Source organism: Dermacentor variabilis, chromosome 1 (assembly GCF_050947875.1).
Source record: "Dermacentor variabilis isolate Ectoservices chromosome 1, ASM5094787v1, whole genome shotgun sequence".
Lineage (NCBI taxonomy): Eukaryota > Metazoa > Arthropoda > Arachnida > Ixodida > Ixodidae > Dermacentor > Dermacentor variabilis.
In genome coordinates, this window is record NC_134568.1 from 50,663,035 (window position 1) to 50,685,090 (window position 22,056).

General features: G+C 49.0%; 2 protein-coding genes across 2 annotated transcripts in view; one reads left to right on the top strand and one right to left on the bottom strand.

Annotated features, from left to right (window-relative positions):
- The window catches only part of spz4 (Spaetzle domain-containing protein 4), a 146,356-nt gene extending 128,106 nt beyond the window's left edge, over nt 1-18,250 (bottom strand). The window contains exon 1 of the mRNA XM_075687214.1: nt 18,054-18,250. The gene's annotated coding sequence lies outside the window, so the exon portion shown is untranslated. The remainder of the gene's footprint in view (nt 1-18,053) is intronic.
- On the top strand, nt 341-12,944 carry LOC142577734 (uncharacterized). Its single transcript, XM_075687189.1, has 3 exons — nt 341-1,021; nt 8,838-10,328; nt 11,921-12,944. Exons 1-3 carry the CDS (start codon nt 1,004-1,006, stop codon nt 12,671-12,673), a joined length of 2,262 nt encoding a protein of 753 aa, XP_075543304.1. The 5' UTR covers nt 341-1,003; the 3' UTR covers nt 12,674-12,944.
- Nucleotides 18,251-22,056: the final 3,806 nt, after the last annotated feature.

The window sequence follows — 22,056 nt, forward strand, 5'->3', positions numbered from 1 at the left end:
TCGTTGGAAACGAACCACGTACTTATATCTCGGCTAACACGTTGTTTTCGATCAATTTGCTTTTCGTTGTTTTTCTTTTAGTCTTTATTATTTGCAGCTCGTCGCGGCAGCCTCACGTACATGCTCGCGCGAGCAAATGCCGCTGGCGCGCAGCGAAGCATAGAAGGAACGCGCCGAGTGATAAATTTTGGTCACTGAACTCCTTGCGTAGCTTTCACAGCGTTGCGCCTAATCTATGAAACGGAGTATACATTAAAAAAAAGAAACTTTTTGTGCGCAAAACAAATCGGGACGAAGAAGCAACACGAGGACCTGTTCTTCGTCCCTGTTTGTTTTGCGCACAAAAAGTTATTTTAGAAATGAATTTGTTACAACTAGGCCGACTCGCAGTTATGCTTCAGGAGTATACATGCCACGCCGCGCTTGGGCCGCTGCTGGCGACTTAACTTTTTTCGGTGCTAGTATAGCCAGTAACAAGTTTTCGCGCCATCTATAATTTGCGTCATAAAGAAGCTGGCTCGCCGGGTCACAAGTTGGAACGCCTCATTAGGCGAGTCGGCGCTCCTGTTTATCTTAGTTCGTGGTCATCGCGAAGAGGCTGAGTAATGCCACTGCCAGTGAAACGCGGCGATAAAGATCACTTCCACGAGGCGTTAGGCTTTCAAAAAAAGTAATTGCTGCGCAAGCTCAAGTAGAACACAACTGTAGGGCGTGAGCACGATGCTTCGAAGCGTCCGTGCGATTCGTATGTGCATGCACCTAATTGAGAGCGCTTCCACTAGCCCGTGGTGACGTCATCGAGCCATGTGTCACATGCGCGCGCACTGCCAACTTATCGTCATAATTCTCGCCCATTCGGTCAGTACTTATGGGGACGCTTTCGAAGCAGCAGCTGTTAGTAGTGGAAGTTCCGGCGCTTCACCCAGAACGGTCAGCTTCGGATGCGCTGTAGGCACCTGCATACGTGGTCTTTCAACTTTTGCACTGAGCGCAAGTCGGAGCCATGCCTCCTGTCTCGAAGGTAAGTGCGAAGTTTCATTCGACTACTGTTAGCATACCTGTAGGCTTCGCAGTTACAGCCAGATGCGCGTATTACCGCCAGCCTACAGAACACTATTTCATGTAATCGCAGACGTTTGTCGACTTATCGAATGTTAAATCCGTTGTGCTTTCGTGGCGCCCGTCGGACGGGATGTGTGGTTTTTGAAGAACCCTCCGCTTGCATTGAGCATTTGTCATTCGGGAAGCGCTGAATGTTCCATGGCCCAAGGGCTGTGACCATCAGTCAAGGAGCGGTACGTGTAGCACTGCTTTTACCACGGTGTAAGTGGGACGTCGAGTAAACCTTTATGCGAAGGGCGGTTGCGATTCCCTACGTTTTCGGCTTTGTATTCTGCTACGGCATCTTGTATTCCTCATTATTTGCTATCAAAACTGTCTACTCGGGCATTATTTTTTTTGCAATTTCACGCGGGCCTCGACTGCAAAGCATATTAGCGGACGGCCGCATCTGCGACAGTACACGCCGGCGCGTAAGATTTCTAATTCTAATTTATTCTGCGGCTCTGTTCGCTTCAGGAATATCTCCATCCATTACCAGCCGGCTGGCACGCCGTGCGGTTGACGCTCCGCGTTGGAATTAAAAAAAAAAAATTGCACGGTTGTCCAGCGAGCAGAGGGAAATACGGGTGGAGCAAACTGGCAACTGCCATCGGAAACGACATGCCTGCATGTTCCTTCGGAAGGAGATACACAAAGAACAGGGCAAGAAGTAGCGGAAAGACATGAGAAGCCAGACAGACCCTTGCTAAGCAAGGCGCCTAAAGTGCTCTTAACGCTGTTCGCGTACTTGTTAAGCCCCAACCATACATACGCGTCCGCACGCGTCGCGCTCACATCATATTGCCTCGCGCCCGACGGAGAAAGAGGGCACGCACCCAGTCGCTGCACGAGTTGCCGCGCGTAGCCGCACATTTCGTCGCGGCGGCGCAGTGTTGCTAGGTTCCTGTGTTCAAGGCAGCCCAGCTTTCGCTTAACGGTCACAAGCCAATGTGCTGAAGATCTCAAAACTGTTAACTTAAAGCTTCTTCTTGCATGAAAAAAACAGATATTGCACGACTCCTAGTGGTTCAGTCGGTACAAGTACTGTCAACTCGGTCAAACCTGCATTGGCATAGCATCACTAGCGTAATATGTGCCGTACGCCTGCTTCACGCTGCGTCAGGTCTCGAACTTCGGCGATTACCATTTTCTTACTAATGCAGCCATCACGGCTCAAAATTTCAGGGACTGCCATCGTACCAATACCACAGCGCGCGTGGAACTCCGATCACAACGCACGCAGCTTGCCCGCACGCTGTTCGCGAAGAATCGTTCCGGAAGTCGTGTTGGTTTGCCGTGGTCACTGAGGCGCGTCAGGCGGGTGACGCGGGCGGCAGCTTCCGGTGTGTTCTGGCACATCCTAGCACTGCAAGGTCCGCGTCGACACGCGACGCAGCCTCCGCGCCTGACGCCGCACGCACGCAGACGCGGTGCACGCGCGGGGCCGCGTACTGACGCGTATGTCTGGTTGGAGCTTTTAACGCAACTTTTCTTAGCGCACTTTGGAGTGTCGTACGCCCTCCGTCAAGGCTGTCTAGAACACTAAAAAAATGCAATACATAGTAAATTACTGTACTCGCGAATTACGTAACTTGCGCGTTCGTGTGGTTAGTTGTCGCACTTTTTCAAATTTCCAGTCTGCCCTCGCACCCTGGTGTTTCAGCTCGAGCTAGCTTGTACCGGTGTGCCCAAGTACTGGGGGGCCCGCCATGACATGTTGCCTAATGTTACTGGCTGGACCGGGATAGCTAACCCGCCCTCTGCAAGCCAGTTGTGTCTGTGTGTAGGTGGTTAAGTGCGTTTACAATACTACCTTCAGGAACAAGATTGACGGCAGTACGTCGACCACTACTGCATTCTAAAGCAGCGGTATAATCGGTGTAGTGAGTCTAGTTTAGCTGCTGGGTTCGCAACTACAGGCGGTACGCACGTTTGCACCGCTGTTATATATGTAAACCTATCTATGTTCGCCTATGACCCTTATGCCATATTTTAGTCGTAGGATTTGCGACGACATGAGGGCGTTACTTTCGTCAGTTCACGCAGTCTCGTGACGGCGTGCGCTGTGCCGCCGTTAAATTACGGCTGCCCTCGCAGACATTTGCACCCCCTTTGGCTTTATATCTTCCCAAAGAAATCGTAATCTACCTTGTCTGCATGCATGTTTCTATGCCTGCGCTCTCGTCACTTTCAGGTTACCAATGCAAAGGGCTTATTATTGACGCACGGTTCCCTGCCGTGAAATGACATGACCAGTGTTAAGGGGAATGCGCAGAAGTTGACGATTGGTTTGGTGCAATTTTTCTCTTAGGGTTAAATTAAGTTGAGATTCGTTTACACGAACTACGGGCTACACCGCGTGCCTAACGCGTGAACGTCAAACATCATCCTTCGCAAATTTTCATCAGCAGTTCTAAAGTGACGTCCCGGGAACAGCTTCTCTCCCTGTTAGTGCCAGACCATGGCGCGCATGATGCAGTCGGTCCACCGCAACATCACGCGCACATTTTTCATTTTTCCAACGACCGTTTTCGGCCAGATTTCTTCATTGCTCGGCGTAAGCCATGCCTGTCCTGTTGTCATGCTTCTTACTTTGCTTATCAACGCGCTATTGCCCTAAGATGGCGGCCGCGATAACGTTGATGCATATCATCCATAAGTGTCACCCGGTTGACGATGCCAGTGTCGCGATTTTTTTAGCTGGCGCATGTCTGAAAACGCGTGCTCATCGCCGGCCCATGGCTGACTTATCTGCGAGGGGAGCCTTCACGCTCGCTATAGGGCGTGGACCTGCAGACGTGCCTATGGTTCTCTAAATGCAGTGCGTTCCAAGCAGCTACCTTGACGGATGACGCCGCAGTTAATTGAGTAGCTGACTCATGGTGCTGCGCCCTGTGCTGTCTCATCATGTACAACGTTTTTGCGCTTTATTCCTGCTATTTCTGACCATTTACTCGCGCAGCGACACCTAACTCTCCTTCAGTAGGCTGCGCGGACTACTAATTAAAGGTGGTCTGCAGTGGCCGTGTTTTATGGGCATTCTTTTCCTCAATTTTCTCGCTCGAAGTCGTACCCACGTGACGAACCGTATTGCAGGCACAGAATCCTTACAAACCATGCCGCTGACCTCTTTACAGCCATTCCATGGTTGAAAATGGCAGTTGATCAACCCTACAATGCGGAAACCATGACTGCAAGCCTATGCACTGCACATGTTTTGACGCTAGCGATAACTTAGCTACGCCCGCCGCGGCTTTGATTCCCTGCCGAGGTCGATGGCGCTGGTTCGATCCTAGTAGACGCGGTAAATGAAAACTCGCTTCTGCTCGTCAGAGCTTCAGATGGTCCAAGTGAATCTGGAGGCCCCCATTGCGGCGCGCCTCGTAACCGTATCGGGGTTTTGTCAAATACCCCAGGATATATAATTTTGTAATAACTTGGTGAGAGTCCAAAGTGGCGATTCCAAACCAGGTATATGCTTCTGGCACGTTCAATGGCAGTATTTGCTCATTGTTTTAGTGGAACCGTTGTCTTGGCTATCGACGGCAACTCTATATTTCATTAGTCTCATTGCCAGCGCTTTCGTCCGAGGAGTTCTTGCTTTGCGGCGATATTTCCGCTAATGCAGCAGCAAATAAGTTTCTCGCTCGCATGAACATGCTTTGTATATGACTGCCGTAGCCTCATGGTACTTGGCTTGGACGCCTGCTTCGGTTGCCAAAATATTACAAGAAAAAGGTATTAATTAGGAAGGAGCATGTTCTTGCCGCTTATGAAACGGATTACTTTGCGCTGCGAGTAAGAACTAGAGCGCTGTATATAGATGGGGTTTCTGCCTACGTGGTCATGGCTGTCATCTTGCGATACTTCCACGTCGAAAGCCGTGTAAATACGGCATGTACCAGCACGACAGGCGCGTCTCCGCTGAGCGACAAATTGAAGGAGTACAATGCCAGATGGCCACCGTTAAATACAAAACCAATGTACACGTGACATTGTCCCACGTCATTCTGACCGCCGTGTTTGCGTACTAGCGCAGTGAGAAGTTGTGGCCGTGGCTTCAGGTCATAACTGTCATACCACGCGCGGTTTCGCTGCAGCTCGAACACCTTCATATGAAGTTGCCCCTTGCGACCAGGCGTATCCTCGTACGACCCCTTGCACAACCGGCGACAAAGCTCTTCGATTCCCTTATTACGGACTGGTATGAGCAGTTCTCAGTTTGCCTTCAGAACGAGAGAAACCACTCTTTTACTACACCGGTTACACGCCGAGGGCAGCGTCTGCATAAGCGGACAATGCAGCAGTTGCAGTGTTGCACTCAATGCTTTCTGCCGTGTTACCGTAGTGCCTTTGCCTTTGCGCAGCTAAGCCCGAGGAAACAGAATCGCATCCTGTCCAGGGCGGCCGCATTTCGTTAGGAGGCGAAATTCAAAACCACCCGTGCACTGGGTACGGGTTGAAGGACTTCAGGTAGTCGAAAATCCTGAGCCCTCCACAACGGCGTGCCTCCTAATCGTATCGTGGTTATGGGACCGTATCGTGGTTAGTTACGTTTCTATTACAAACAGCTACGTTGTCCTAAATGTATAACTGATGTAAAGAAACTTATGTTCCGTAGCTTACGGGTGCTTTTCGTAGTCTCTCACAAAGCAACAATTTGGGTCACATGTGAAATTTTCGCTAGTTGCACATCAGTAATCTACTTGCACCTTTTCGCAGTTCCGCACTAACATTACCATCTCGTGTGCATAATTTGTCAATTTTGTACGGGCGGACAGTAATGTAACTTTTCTACTACACGTAAACAATTCAACTGCGCACAGTCGAGTGTGCCCAAGGCAAAACTGAACGTGCCATTGCCCGCCCTCGCTCCGTCATTACCGGACTCATGGCTTGCCCACGGCATGCGCGGATGGTCGCCCTACAGCGCTAGTTTCGCTTCGGTTAATTTTTTTTCCCGCGAGAAAATGCAAATCGAAGAAAACAAACTATTGCAGTAAGGCGATCATCCTCTCTTCCGGTGTGCAAGTCGGTCTGGTGATGCCTGAACGACGGCGTGCATTTGTGCTTAGTTTTGCTTTGGGCACACGCTTATGTCCTTGCAGTTGAGATGTCGCATGGGCACGTTGGCGTTTCTCGGGAGCTGTTATAACCTTTGAAGGCACACACTGCAGGTGCAGTGGAATACTACTCGCGGAATTTAAACGTTTGTTCTTGGCGAGTTTTCTGCGCTTGATTCCTCAGTCAACTTTGAGAGGTTCGCAATGCAGTAATTCCCGGCGGCCACACGGTCGCCAACCTTGCTCCTCACTTTCGATTTTCGTTGGGTGTGCCCAAATTGTTACTCCACAATCGTAGCTACCGTGCGCTGGCATGTTCCCTTCGATGTCGCTGTTACATTAGTGTTCATCTATGCTATATTGAATTCAACCGGGAATGTCGTGGAGTCTACAGGCGCAGCTGCAAATAGTGCGGCCAAGAACTGGTTACTCCTTTCGCATGTCGTGCACAATTCGCGCATAATGGCTTCATTGATCACGGCAGGCATACGCAGTTGCACTGTAATCCACGATGCTTTCGTTGGTTTTTCGGTATGTTTCTAACTAGTTCGTCGTGCGTGCAGTAGTGTGCCTTCCACAAACTGACCTGTATATGTTGCGTCTAACTTGCCGCGTTCGTTTGATAGAATGTTTAGTCATGGACATTCTTCTTGCTTCTCGCCGTAGTTTCATAGCGCACTTTCGGTATGTTCACCTCGTCACTCTAGCAGGCGACGCTATATTCTACCGGAGAAGCTGCGCAAGATATGGTCGGCATGGTTCTGCAACATTAATTTGCTGCTGCTCGTGCAGCAAAATGTTGAGTGATGTTGAGGTGATCAGGTATACCATATCGTTCATGCTCGTTTGCGTTTCAGTGCAGAATGTGAGCGGTAAAATGCCTTGTGACTTTAGATCGTAATTACGTCGTCTGGCTGCGGCGTTGCCTTGCTAAGCTCAGAGGCGCGGTTTCCTTCTCGGCCGCGGTGACCGCATTCTGATGGCGGCATACTGCAAACGTCCCTGCATTGGGCGCACGTTACAAGACTCCAGGTGGTCGGAATTATCCCAGAGCCCCCGCTACGGCGTGCTCCACAATCCAGTCGTGGTTACAGCACGTAACCACAATTTCACTTTTTTCATTTCTCTAAAAGTATTTCAATATACTTAATATATCCCTACACATATTTGTGCAATTGCTTGTGTTTCTGCATATCTCTTAAGCAATTTTTACTGCACGTCACCACGTCACACCGAGGATTTCACTTTCTGCAAGACTATACGCGGGATTCATGCGACTTTGAGCCGCTTCACGACACTGAATGACCATGCTTGCCGATCGATCGTTCGACATGCCCAGATTCTTCTCACTTTTTCACACTTTAAAGGCTATGGCAACATTCAATGCACACTTAAGGCGATATTTAAAAGGGTGCTTCATCCCTTCGGGATTAATTTCTCAAATGTAATATTACTCTTACAATGGTTGACATAGCAATATATACAACTCCGGTATATCGATAATTCGTTCCGGCTGGTACTCGTTATCTATGCACTGCGCAATTGGGTCTGAATTCTTCATAGCCCAGATTTGGTACCACTTTGTTCTGCACAATTTGTAAATTGTTGCGAAATTCTTGAACGACGATTCTCCAGAAATGGAGGTTACTGTTCTCCGTACAATCGGATGGTGTACGCCAGATTTTGTGAAGTCGCCTTTCAAACACCAATTCATATATGTAACGTCATGTTTCGTTACGCGTACGTTTTCTTCATGAGGTCACTGAACAGACTATTGCCCAATTTTCCTGTACGCAAAGGGCCCAAGCGTGAGAAACTTTACTGTAAGTTGGTGTCGTCACTATCGCCGTATTCTGTCGAACGCATCTTCCATCAACACTCCATCTGGACTCAATAAAGCGAATGGGAGCGCAGCCCCTCCAGATATTTCTCCACTAGGTTTCATTTCCTGTCCGCGGAAATTCTTCAGAAGCCTTCTCTCGAGGTGCGGCGCATTGCTCAACTTCTTGCAGTGAAGGATGTTTCGAGTGCAGAATGAGTTGCTATTACGTAAGGGCACCGTGCTTGGCTCACCAAGTTCTAAGAGTTCGTGCAAAATTCCCGAGGCCATTAGCATTGCTTCCCTGCTAAAACGTGCAGCGACTTTTGTACGTGTTCTTCCCATATAGGCAGATCGTTTCTAGTGTTCGCACGCCGTCGGCAATGTAACGGTCCGCAGGATACTTCACTAATGTGCAGTTCTCTGTAAGCGGTCTCCAGGAATGTTGGCCTGCACTGAATTTGGACACTTTATTTTTTTTGTGAGTGCCTATAGTCTATAGAACGGTGGCGAAGTGAATATTCTCTTGCAAGTCTTCTTCGAGATGACTGGGGGTATACACTGAATTTACCCATATCTCCGCTATCTTAAGACGGTTCTTGCATTACCAGGTTAACCACTGGCCGTGTCGCTATTTCCTAGATTAGTCCTTGGGAGAGGCCAACTGAAAACTTCTGCTCACTCCTATCGGGCCTCAACAATTTCGGTGCACTGCTTCAGATACCATGCTTGTGGTAGAACTTTCCTCTACCTTTAGCAGTTTTTATAATTCTCCTTTTTTTTTTACCTTGGCTACTTTCGTATTACTTGCGCACGCCTAATGCTCCTTGCATGTTTCTCACTTCTTTGAACAGAAGGACCAGGGCGCCACTCTTCCCGGATTCGCCAAAATCCTCGTTAAAGCCGATGCCCGTGTTTTTGTCAGCATCGATGATGTCCTCGCAATCTTCGAAGCCGCCGATGAGGAGTTCTGCAACGACGGCACCACTTATCTCAGCGCCACCTGTACCTTCAGCGAAAAGTCTTCGTGCTGGGCCGTCCAGCGTCAGCGAGAGTGGAATAAAATGTTCAACCACCGGGGCATCGAGATGATCGAGCTGCAGAAGGGGACACTTCACTTTCGAACATTGGACGTCGACCCTGAAGATTTGCCGGTGAACACAGACGTCAAGTTTCTTTGCCTGTGTCTGTGGCTTCTGCGACAACACCGCTGCATCTCGGGAGTCGTCCTGTCTATCCCCGTCCTGGCACCGAGGCACGAGTCCCTGTTCCTCTCTCTCCTAAAACTTACGGAATTCTTGCAGAAATGCGAGATGCACGGCAATGATCCCTTCACAAGACGTGCTCTCGCAAAGGCAGAGCCAAGAGCGACCGCGCTAGACCACCTTTCTCGACTGAGAGAGCTACGACTGGCTATGGTTCACCTGATTGACGATGACGTCGCTGTCCTGGCCCGTCTCGTGGAACGAAACGCGTTGCTCGTTGCTTTCGTCCTGATCGACGTAGAGATGAGCGCGCTCGCGTTCGATGAGCTCGCCGCCAGGGTGGTTGAGCACAAGAAATTGGAGGACTTCCGTGTGAAGATAAGCGCCAAGGAACCCGAGTCTACGTTCAACGATGCCCTGAGCAAAATTGGCAAGTCAAGTACTATCTCGAGGTTGTACGTCCACGTTGACCACGGCTTGTTAAGCTTGCTGCAGGGTCTCCTTGATAACTCTACAGTTGGAGAACTAACGCTGGAGCCGGCGATCAACGACGCGAAAGTAGTATGTGCGTTGGCTGACTTCTTGGAAAAATGCCCCTCTTGCAGGCGCTTAAAGGCTAGCTTCAACGCCAACAAATTCTCGCACATTGCCGGCACTCTCGCCGACCTGCAACGAATCGTCGGAAACAGTTCGCTGCGCGTCCTGGTGCTTTCAGGGTCGGCGCTCGCGCCTCTTCCGGCGCGTCGCCTTGCGGACGGGCTCGCACTCAGCACAACATTGAGGAAACTGTATGTGGATGACTGCGGGCTCGGGTGCAAAGACGTCCTGCCCTTTGTGAGGGCCGTCAGAAGCTGCATGCAATACGATGAATTCGAAGAACTCGACGTGGGAGCTCCGATTGGCAAGCAGCCTGAACAGTGGGAGCTGTTCAGGACGATAGTGGAACTCGGAGTCTGCCGCAAGGTCACACTGGTCTACAACGACTGCCTCGTGGAGCCCTTGCGGGAAGCCCTGCAAACGAACATAAAGTTTGTCAACGTTTCCCTCTCCTACGGCGAAGATACAGAGGCTGAGACTGTTCTTCATGCTCTCAGGAGCACAGTCAAGACAATAGAGAAGCTCTGCATATCAACTCCTCGGGTAAGTTACTACGTTCCTTAATGTAATTCCCGAGGGTAGATAAACGGGCTTCATGGCAAAGCACGCGGTGCCGCGACATGCACATGCGGAATTAAGTGTACAAAATTCGGGCGAACAGTTTACGTCCACTGGTTGCGTCCTTAGGCGCTACGCGCATCGCACTTTATGGAGTGTCCCCAATCCCATTATATTATTCCTAGGCACTTGACCATATTGGCGTGCAATATTCAGTTCACGGTGCAAAGCACGGACAGAGGGACAAACACACCGCGCTGCCTTATTTCTTTTCGCCCCGCGTTAACTGGTTTACGGCTGCATTTAAGGATAATTCAGTGTTCAGTGAAACCAGCACTCGCCTATTCTACAAAGTGTCCCAGCTAACTTTAGCCAGAGTGAAGAAGTATGAAAGTGCTACGTAGATGGACAGGATAATGGCTATGTTTACCGTCGCTTGGAGCTATTCAGATTTTTCATTCCCCCTAATGATAATATTCGCGAAGTTGAACAATTCAGAGTATTTAATTGGATGAAGTGTCAATGAGAATTGTGAAGCGACCTCGAAAACTCGGGCTAAAATTGGCTGGGACATTTGTATAGTGTTGAATACTAATCAGTTCTTCTGCAGGCTAACAATTCTCTGCGCTCACACTGCTTTCATCCTAGCCGGAAAGCGCTTGCCACCTTTTCAGACTCGTATCAGGCATAGTCAAATGACAATCCTGTCTGCACTTAAACGCTGTGTATATATATCCGCCTGTTAACAAACTATCCTTTCCGATATGCAGTACACATGCGTGCTGCGCGATAACGTGACATGCAGATGCATTCTGCCCTGCATTGGAGTGGACCTTTTCGCATGTGGTAGCTGTTTAAAATTCCCAACGAATTAACAGTCTGTTAACGTCCTTTCAATACGAATGCTCCGAAATGCTGTGATCTCAAATCCGTACGTCGCACTCTGGTATCGTCCTATGGCTTGATAGAAAATCTCTCGTTGCTGGAGTTATACGTGAGCTATGCCAAGCAACACTTATCGCAGGCCTCACATTTCTATATATTCTACTAGCTGCTCGCAATTTAGCGAGCCAGCCGCCGCATCTACAGCGTCCATAAAATAGCTCCTTGGCATTACGCTAATACATTCGCATCTTTGGAGCATTTCGGCATTCAAATTCAACTGGTATCGCGCGTGATCCTGATACTGAAAGCTTCCGTATAATGCAATGGTAACCTTAATATTCTGCGGTCTTCTATACGAATGATCTGTTCCACGAAGGGACAATGCCTCGCCGGTGGCACTCCGCGCTACAAGCATTCTTCCGTCTTCTTAACGTTTTCCAGCGAGTTTTTCTTGCGCCTTCGCCACTTATCTCGGCTATCCCTGGCTCGCACTACCTAGTGTATACTAACGAGGGAATGTGAGACCTTGTCTCCCTGCATCTGACAGACTTACGGGACTTGTTAACCACCGCTACACGGTGGTTAATATGGGAGCCCCCCAGAGTGAGAGGAGCCTTTCTTGTATATTGAATTTGTCGCTGACTAGTCCGATTTTTGTTCGCACTTCATTCGTGCCTTGCCTACACATGCAGGTACTCAGCAGCCTGGGTGGTCAGTTTCTGGCGAACCTCATTCGCAAAGCTGACTCCCTCAAGGTTCTCAGGCTGCGCTGCCGCACCAAGGCAAATGCGTCCATCCAGATCGTCAAGGCTATAGCAGAGTCCAGGAGCGTGGTCCTCCTAAGCACCGAGCACTGGGACTTAAGCGAACACGTCCAACGGGCTTTCGCCGACATGCTTCGCAAGAATCGCAGCCTGTACCGCCTCGAGTTCTACTGGGGCAACGTCGGTGATTACGAGTCTTTCAAGGGGCACCTGATCAAGGGTCTGGAGTTCAACCAGTCCGTGTCGGTTGTGAAGATGTACCATGGCCAGGAACGCGATGAGTTGGCCGTATGTGACTTCGAGCTCTTGCAGTGTGTCCGCAAAAACGCGATGTTACTCGCCTGGGTCACGGACGTTATCCTGAGGGACGGAATGTGTCCCGAGGGTGCCGCTGTTATCGACTTGCTCAATACTTGCGAGGCCCCTCTAGACCTGTTTCAGCGTACCGGTGATTTCTCGCCGCGCACGGCCAACAATCGCATCCGCTTAGCTCGCATGGAGACGAGGACTCAGTTCTACGCCCTGATTTCTCAATTCCGCGGGCGGCCAGACTTTCATTTGACTGCTAGTGGACGAGTGCTCTTTCAGAACCTCCTTCACTCCATGCGTGACGACGTGCTCAGCTCCATGGGACTCGAAACGTCCACTGCTTCGGGTGCCAGCTGCAGTAGCGTGGAGTGAGGTGGTTCTTGCGAATTTTTTAACCTCCGGTAGACGCTGAGCGCTAGTGGACTGATCGTTCACATAAGTTTCCGGGCAGTTATGTTTGCCGGTTCCACTTCGATACCTTTTTATACTGTAGTATCACCTGCACTTTTTGCTGTACAGCCGACTTATTTTTGCCCGACAATTGGCTACGAAAGACATTGTGGAGGCTGCTTTTTCGCCTTTACAGTCATGTACTTGTCGCTAACCTGATTGTTTTCATTGAATAAACTTTTTGTACGCCTTGCGATGCATTGTTGCTCTATCGATACATAGTTGTTCTTTAAAGCTCAGTAGTCGTACGTAAGCCTACTCTTGTTGCCTCTGCTCTCTCATCCTTACACGTATTGGTGTAGCGCCTGCCGTCTTGTTGCCCAAGCCTGCCAGCTCCTGTGTCGGAAAAGCGTCGCCACTAACGTCACAAAACTAGGTGACTGCAGATTCATCAGCCTGGTTACTCCCACTACAGGGCAAAGCCCTCTTCCACACTTCTCAAACTACCCCGGTCATGTACTAATTGCGGTGATGTTGTCCCTGCAGACTTCTCATTCTCATCCTCCCACCTAACTTTCTGCCGCCCCCTGCTACGCTTCCCTTCCCTTGGCGTCCTGTCCGTAATCCTCAATGACCATCGGTTATATTCCATCCTCATTACATGATTGATCATTGCTGCTGTTCATAGTCTCAGAATGCCTGCCAATCGCACCCCAGCCCATTCTTATTCTTCTGATTATTTCATTCTCATGATCCTACTCGATACTATGCTCTCATGATACTACTTGCCCTAAGTAGTCTTCCCTTACCACTTCCAGTGCCTCGCTACCTATCGCAGACTGCTGTGCTTTTCCAAGACTATTAAACATTACTTCAGTCTCCTGCAGATGGGTTTTTCGACCCACCCTTCTGCTTTGTCTCTCCAGGTCAGTGAGCATGCATTGCAATCAAACGCCTGAGTTAATAAGCAAGGCGATATCATCAGCGAATCGCAAGTTACCAAGGTATTCTCCATTAACTCTTACCCTAATTCTTCCCAATACAGGTCTATGAATACCTCCTGTAAACACGCCGTGAATAGCATTGGAGAGATAGCATCTCCCTGCCTGACACCTTTATTGGGATTTTGTTTTCTTTATGGAGGACTACGGTGGCTGTAGAGCCGCTATAAGTATCTTTCAGTATTTTTACATAAGGCTCGTCTACACCCTGATTCTGTAATGCCTGCATGACTGCTGAGGTTTAGACTGAATCAAATGCTTTCTCGTAATCAATGAAAGCTATATATAAGGGCTGGTTATATTCCGCACATTCCACTATCACCTCATGGATAGTGTGTATATGGTAGATTGTTGAGTAGCCTTTACGGAATCCTGCCAGGCCCTTTGGTTGACAGAAGTCTAAGGTGTTCCTGATTCTATTTGCGATTACCTTAGTCAATACTTCGTAAGCAACGGACTGTAAGCTGATCGGTCTATAATTTTTCAAGTCTTTGGCGCCCCCTTTCTTATGGATTAGGATTGTGTTAGCGTTCTTCCAAGATTCCGGCACACTCGAGGTTATGAGGCATGGTGTATATAGGGTGGCCAGTCTTTCTAGAACAATCTGACCACCATCCTTCAACAAATCTGCTGTTACCTGATCCTCCCCAGCTGCCTTCCTCCTTTGCATAGCTCCTAAGGCTTTCTTTACTTCTTCTGGCGTTACCTGTGGAATTTCAAATTCCTCTAGGCTATTCTCTCTTCCACTATCGTCGTGGGTGCCACTGGTACTGTATAAATCTCTGTAGAACTCCTCAGCCACTTCAACTATCTCATCCATATTATTGATATTGCCGGCTTTGTCTTTTAGCGCATATGTCTGATTCTTGCCTATTCCTAGTTTCTTCTTCACTGCTTTTAGACTTCCTCCGTTCCTGAGGGCATGTTCAATTCTATTCGTATTATACTTCCTTATGTCAGCTGTCTTGCGCTTGCTGATTAACTTGGAAAGTTCTGCCAGTTCTATTCTAGCTGTAGGGTTAGAGGCTTTCATACATTGTCGTATCTTGATCAGATTTTTCGTCTCCTGCGATAGCTTACTGGTATCCCACCGACTTCTATTGCACACTCCTTAATGATGCCCATAAGATTGTCGTTCAATGCTTCAAAACTAAGGTTCTCTTCATGAGTTAAGGCCGAGTACCTGTTCTCTAGCTTGATCCGGAATTACTCTATCTTCCCCCTCAGCGCTAACTCATTGATCGGTTTCTTATGTACCAGTTTCTTTCGTTCCCTCCAAGTCTAGGGTAATCCGAGTTACCATCCTATGGTCACTGCAGTGCACCTTGCCGAGCACGTCCACATCTTGTATGATGCCAGGGTTAGCACAGAGTATAGTCTATTTCATTTCTAGTCTCGCCATTCGGGCTCCTCCACGTCCACTTTCGGCAATCCCGCTTGCGGAAGGTACTCAGATTAGGTACTGCAGATTAGATTAGAAGGTACCTGCATATTAGGGTGTTCTTAAGTTAAACATTTCTCTTCATTTTCGACCGAGAGCTGTGAAACCACGTGAAAACAAGAAATCACCAATGCGAAAATTCTTGACCTCTCGCTTTCTCGGAGCATATGGCGTAAGTACGTGTTCGAAAATCGGCGTTAATTCAACACTGAAGCTTAAACCCAAGCACGAGAAATAACATGCAACTTATTCCGTGCGGAAATATTTGGCAATTTGACGTCCCGGAGAAACCAGGTACTTCCCTGTATTACGAAGGCCACCAAATATATAGTGCAGGCATCAAGAGAAACAAGGCAAACGAGTGCACAAAGCAACGACATAGCGTGAATATATCAAATGCGCGTCAGATCGAACAGGCTGAGCTGTCAAAACTCGTCGGAAGGAATATGTCTGCACCGAATTATGACATTCAAGGATTACGGAAGCGGTAAACATTGTAGTTAGCATGGAATCTACTCATGCGGTGGTTGCGCATGGCGCAGCTGCACGGGCCCCATCTAGAAAGCGATCTGTGACGAGTACAGTCCAGGCGCGCCGACGGCTGATAGCTTTGAGTTCGTGCTCTGCTGTCGCCGCATAGTTCGCGTTGAAGCGAGAGGCAGCGCGGATGCGAAGTCACTCGCTGCCGCTCTTCCTCACGCCAGTGTTTTTACAGCGAATGTCCGCTGTCGTCGAGTGAAATGTTAATTTGCATGTGCGTGCACGACACCATGCTTAATTTCATAGGTATATGTTTAAGACTTTAAACAGCCAACGAAACTGCCCTTTCTTCGTATGGCTGTCTAATGATTCACTATCGCAATCGAGGCTTTGCCTATTCGGTGAAATTGCGAGTTTTTGTTACAGCTGTGTTTGACAGCGGAAATGTGTAAATATTAACAAACTCGCCCAATAAGGCGCATCACTCAGATACAAGGTTTATCATCGCGCTTCAGCTCCTCCGACGGTGTTCTAAGTATGCGTCGGCGCAACATGATTGCGCGACGCCGCGCGTACGGGAACTCCTACGGGGCAGAGAGGGAATAATGAAGGCCGGGATTTTAACCAGACAAGCGTCTGGTTGGCTACCGTACGCTGGGGGAAGAGAGAAGGGAGAGGGTATAGACGTGCACGGACAGTACCTGAGCCAAAGCCGCTCGTACAAGCCAGACGTTCTCAAAAGTACCTGCTTGCCTTGGCGGCTACCAGACATCTGGCAACGCTGGCGTGATGAGCGCTGCCAGGGGCGTTCCGGACGTGTTACCGACCGCGCGCGAGGGGTTCATGCGTTGCCAGCCGGATAGCACATTGGCAAGGCAAATATGCCTGGTGGCGGAGCTTCTATAGAAGCCCATACATTGAAACATGGTGGTTCTCCGGCGGTTGATGAGGCTTAGCGCCATCTGCATGAGGGAGCACTTCCAGCGGTAAGCAAAAATGTGACTCCACATCCGTTAAAAACAAATGCGACGCCGTTTTGTTCTCAAAGGCTGGAAATTTGTATATGCCATTACAGCTGTATATTCAAATGCCCTGCCATTCGACTTGATGGGTGTTTCGAGCTTTCAGCGCGGAAAGCGATACAAGGAAAGGTCAGCCGTACGGATGTCGAAATCGCAACCCTGAACAGAACATACTTTCTTTGGAGGCCGACGAAAGCTTTAGGTGTATGGAGTGCTGGTTCTATCGTCGGGCATCAAGCCCGTTGGCCTGCGCAGTCACACGAAAACAACTAAAGTAAGCAATTATCTGGTGGTCGTAACTCTCTACTTTTGGCTGAACAGGTTGAGAAACGAAGTCACCCGCGCCACCAAATTCAGACAAACGTCGACAAACAAAACGGCACAACGTGAGAGGGGGGCGTATTCTAACAAGTGGACTTTACGAGCGCGCCTTCCTGGCGCACCAATAGCTGCATTGCTTTGCAAGCGATAACAGCCTCCCCCCTCCCCCCCCCCCTTAACGATAGGTGCTGAAAGAAAGGCATTTATTGATAATGATAAAACAGAGTTTCATTTTCTTTACTCGTCACGCATATATAAAATTGATTAGAAATTTTTTTAGTTGAATGAATGTGTCTCGCTTTAATTAAAAATCTTTTTTCCTTTCCCGATGTTTGTTCCTTCCAAACATAGTCGCGCTTCAATCGCTGCTCCCATAACCACCCTTGATGATGTCAGTGGCAATTTGTTCTGAAGCGTCTTTCGGCCGACGCTTCGAGACCTCTTTGGATCGACCTTGACATTGGCGCCGACGTCGTTACACTCTAAGAAAAGTTTACACCCTTTGGAGTGCCCCTTCTGCCACACAACGGTAATCGTCATCTGCCTTGATGCGTTTCCTATCTTTAACGCTGCGAGCCCAGTACTTTCCAGTAACGAACGGCATGCGCGTTATCAGCATGCTAGCATTCCCGACAGGAAAGTAGCGGGCGTGGCGTTTTCAAGAAAGGAAACGCACCAAAGCAGATGACGATTATCGTTGTGTGGCAGAAGGGGCACTCCAAAGGGTGTAAACTTTTCTTAGAGTGTAATGGGCCTAGATCGTCCGTAAAATGCAATTGCTAAATAAATATTTTCTGTCTTATGTGAACCACTACAAATGTGTTTTTTTTTTGGTACTGCAATTACAAAATATTACAGTCCGTTCCGTGTCTGCATTCTACCAGCTGCTCCGAAGAAAACATTGGTGAATGGGGGGATCGTGAAGGTGGCGCAGTCTACGAGGGAAAAACGCGAGAAACTGCCACGTGACGCACGCGCCAGACGCCTTAATGAGCTAGTCGGCTTTGGCCCGAGAGATGTATGCGTGTTATCGCTGAGAATGGGTACACGGAGCGACACATAACTGAAATAAAAAAAAGTCGTGGGGTTTCACTTACGAAAACCACGATGTGATCATGAGGCATGCAGTTGTGGGGGGACGCCGGATAAATTTTTACCACCAGGGTTTTTTTAAGGTTCACCTAAATCCATCGCAAATATGCGGGTGACTTCACCCCCGTGGAAATGCGGCTGCCAAGCCCGGGATTCGATCCCGCGCACGCGTGCTCAGCAGCCCAACGCCATAGCCACTTAGCAACCATGGCGGGTGATAACCAAAATGCGACAAAAAAATATCCTTGAAAAACATGGCCCTTGTAAAGCAGGAAACGCAGCTGCAATGAGCTGCAGCATGCAGCTGGGCGAAGGAATACCGCAGTGAGCAGCTGCAGTTTACGCGAACGCCGAGAGACAATGCAAGACCTTTTGCAGACCCGGCGCCTCTTTCAGGTTTCGTTGTGAATTCGCGGCTACACCTGTATTGGATTTGACCCCTATGTTGCATGCGACAAGACGCCAATGAAGTCACGGCCGACCGGCTTCTCCCGAGCACTCTGACCTTTTCGCACATGATATAAGGTCCATTTACATGACTCAAATTTTCGCGAATCGTGTCGCGTATATGGGGGTCTCCAAAATTTTCGGTCCGAAGGCAACACTCCGGATGTGTGAAAGGTTCCAAGGCCATCGGATCATTTTTTGCACACGCCGTCGATATTAAAGGCTGAAGGAAGTAAAATATCAATGTTTTATTTGGCCGTTTCTGCTGGGGCAGGGATGGCAATATGGAGTTACAGTCGTAGAAAGCAGTGGCAGAAAACATGCATGTATATGCACAGGAATACAGATAAAAAAATAAAATGCAACGGCACAAACGCAAGCAACTCAAATGCGCATTTAGGGAAACGGCGTACCCAACCACTGGAGGACAAGAAGAGGAGTAGTGAGAATGGTAAAGTTGGTATTTCGATTTTACTATTTGGTTGTACTCTGGTTTCAGGCTTGAAGAGCCGCAGGTTATGGCGAAGGTCAAATGTTTGTCAGGCAAGCTAGCCCAACATTTGGATTTTATACACCTCATTCTTCAAAAAAGATGTTCGCCAACGTATGTTATACGGAAAACACAAACTTAACTTAGAGGAAGTTCTTTAAGGTTTGCGAACTGCTCAAACTTCAGACCTTTTCAGATCTCTTCAGAACAGTGTAAAAATGCGGGCAATTCCCGTGGCTATGTGCGATCTAACAATGTGGGTCGATCCCGAAGATGGTGCAGCAAAAAATTTGAGCAGTCCGTCGTTCATTCTCCCTCCCCCCCCCCCCCCCCGCGAGGGGTTATGCAATGGAGTGCCATGCGCAGTGGACTCCACGTGCTTGCCATGCTACTCCTACTCACTCACTCAGGAAGACATTCTCTTTGATCGACTTCAACGCGAGGTCGAATGACCTTCCAGCTTCTCGAGTTATTTTTGTTTCAAATATGTATGGGCCGGCAACTGTTCACACAATGCCGCAAAATTCTTAAACCAGCAGGTTATGTTTACATTTATTAGACTCCGGAAAGTCCGTGAAGTACCCTAATAATACTAATCGCATTAAAAATCATCCAGGTAGACTTTTTCATGCGCTTAGCTTTATTAGGGTAATCGCCCACTTTCCGTCCGTCCGTCCGTCCGGCCGTCTGTCTGTCTGTCACCGTTTTCCCTCCTAATTCGGCCACTGGCTAGCCCACAGGCTAGTTGTTAAAGGAGTACTGACACAATATTTCGAAGTCGAGCTAACGTGTGAGATCGATTTATGTGGGCGTACACACATCTTCTGTGAAATATCAACGGCGAATATAGCCTAGAAAATATTTAAAATCAATTTTAAAGTACGTGCGCGCAGCCAACCGCAAAACGCAGCACCTCGCAACATCGACATCAAAGAAGGATTGTAAACAACCGAGAAAACGCTACGTCACGAGTTTGCGCAGCCGTCGGGGTGGGCCTGGCTACACTGTGGCCCAGCGAGCAAGTTTCTCGCCTTTCCGATCGTCCCGGTGTTCCTTTCTTTCTTTTCTTTTTTACAGCGAAGGGCTACTTTCCCCACTATCGTGTCCGCGTGTAGTGAAATATCCCGAAGATAGTGGGCGGACCTACGGCGGAGGTGCAGTTCGCCATTAAGGCGCCCTCATACAAAGCTGCGTTGGTCATCCTTCTTCACAAAGTGGAAGGACACTGAGTTTATTTTCGTCGCGGACGGCAGCACAAAGATCGCCTTAAATTTGTATCTGACGTGAAATACGGCAGAGTAAAGTGACCTCGAAAGTGTGGATGTTATAAAACGATGCGCGACATAGCAAATCGTTGGCGTGATTTTCAACTCGCAAGCGGTGAGCGCAGCCGCCGCAGCAATCGTCTCTGCGAAGCGGCTCGCCTGGCTAACGTGTTTTCTCGTCGCTACCAACGGCGTTGGGAAAACTAATTCTATTGTCACCTATGAGCGACATAAATGTGCAGACGTTGCTTGTGTTGATGAACATCGGCGCTTTATTACGAGCTGCGGACGGATCGCAAGGGCCGTCGGCCTCGGATCAGACGGCCAGCGAACGCAGCGATCGCCAGCTCGCCCGGCTTGCTCGTTCGGTGTACCGTCGGCGTCGATAACGGCAGGAGTCGTCTGAGTTCGTGCGCGATACTGGCCACTTAGAATGGACCCCGTCGAAGAGCAGCCAGATTTTCTCGTTTCATTTCGAGCGTGCCTGGTATAAATAAAACCCGCCGAGCTTAGAGCAGTCCGATAATCTTCCGCCAAGACTACGTACCCCCAAGCCTGATGCCGTGCCGAATTTTAACCGGCGTTGTGCCCTGCTCCGGAATATGCTTCATTCTCAAAGCGCCCTCAACAAATGGTTCGTACTACTTGTAGCGGCGCGCACGCATATTTTGTTCCTGACCGCACTTTCCTTGTCGCTCGCTGCTTTGCAGTGGATCAAATCAAAAGTGGTTGGCCACGTCTAATACGGCGGCGACTCCCGCCTGCAGGAAATAGTCGCCGCTGGACGCGACGAAAGCGAGGAAAACGATGATGGCGAGGGCATCCCAAAGCACGTGCAGGCCTAGAAGACGAACTGGCACCACGAAGATCGCACGTCGGCGAGCGCGCTGGCGTCGCACGTCAGTTTTGTGCGATCACGTGTCCAGCGGCGTTTACAATCCTTTTCTCCTCTCGTTGCTCTGTGAACCGAAAATTGGGCTGGTCGCTACAAACAAGACTCCAAATAATTACCTGTCGTGATCCGAAGCAAATGATGTTTCGTGACGTGAGTGTCCGCGGTCATCGAGTGAGATGTGTTAGTGTTTGTCTGAGCGCGCGTGACACTATCCTTGTTAATTTAGTTAGTAAGCGATTGTTTACAATTTTACAAGGCCTATAAAACTATCTTTATTTTGTCTAGCTGTCCAATAATTTGCTATCGCAATCAATTCTTCGCCTTTTGGGCGAAAATGCGACTATTTATGACGGTCGGTCCCAGAAAGTGCCGTTTAATAATTGCTATTTATTATTTTTGAATAAAGCAACCTAAAGCAGATGTTCCGTGGGCTCGACAGGCGAATATTTGCGTAACTTGGTGGTCACGTTGCCGTGAGTGTGTTTTAAGGTGTTAAAGCAGTGTAGTGAGTGTCGCTCGTTGTGCATGGGGATGCCTCATGTCCCCACGACGCGAAGCACGTCGTCAGCTTTATCGATACCTGCCATTCAGCAGATGGTGAAACATTTGCCTCGCCCGAGGTATTCATAGCAGTAGGGAAAAGTGGAAGGCGAGTGGGAAATTGCAACGTTGCAGCGCGTAGCTCTTCACTGCGCTCGAATTTTACATTGGAACAGACGTGTGGATATACAAAAAACTTCGTCGCAAGAGAAAAGAGTTTTGACAGATTTACTTCACGCATTCTGCTAGAAAGTGACAAGTGGTAATTTTAAGTAGCGATGGCTTCAAACGTATTCGATAGCGGTACACGGGGCACGTACGTTTTCGCTCAGTTGACAGCGAATTCTGAGAGCCTGGCCTCGGCGCCACAA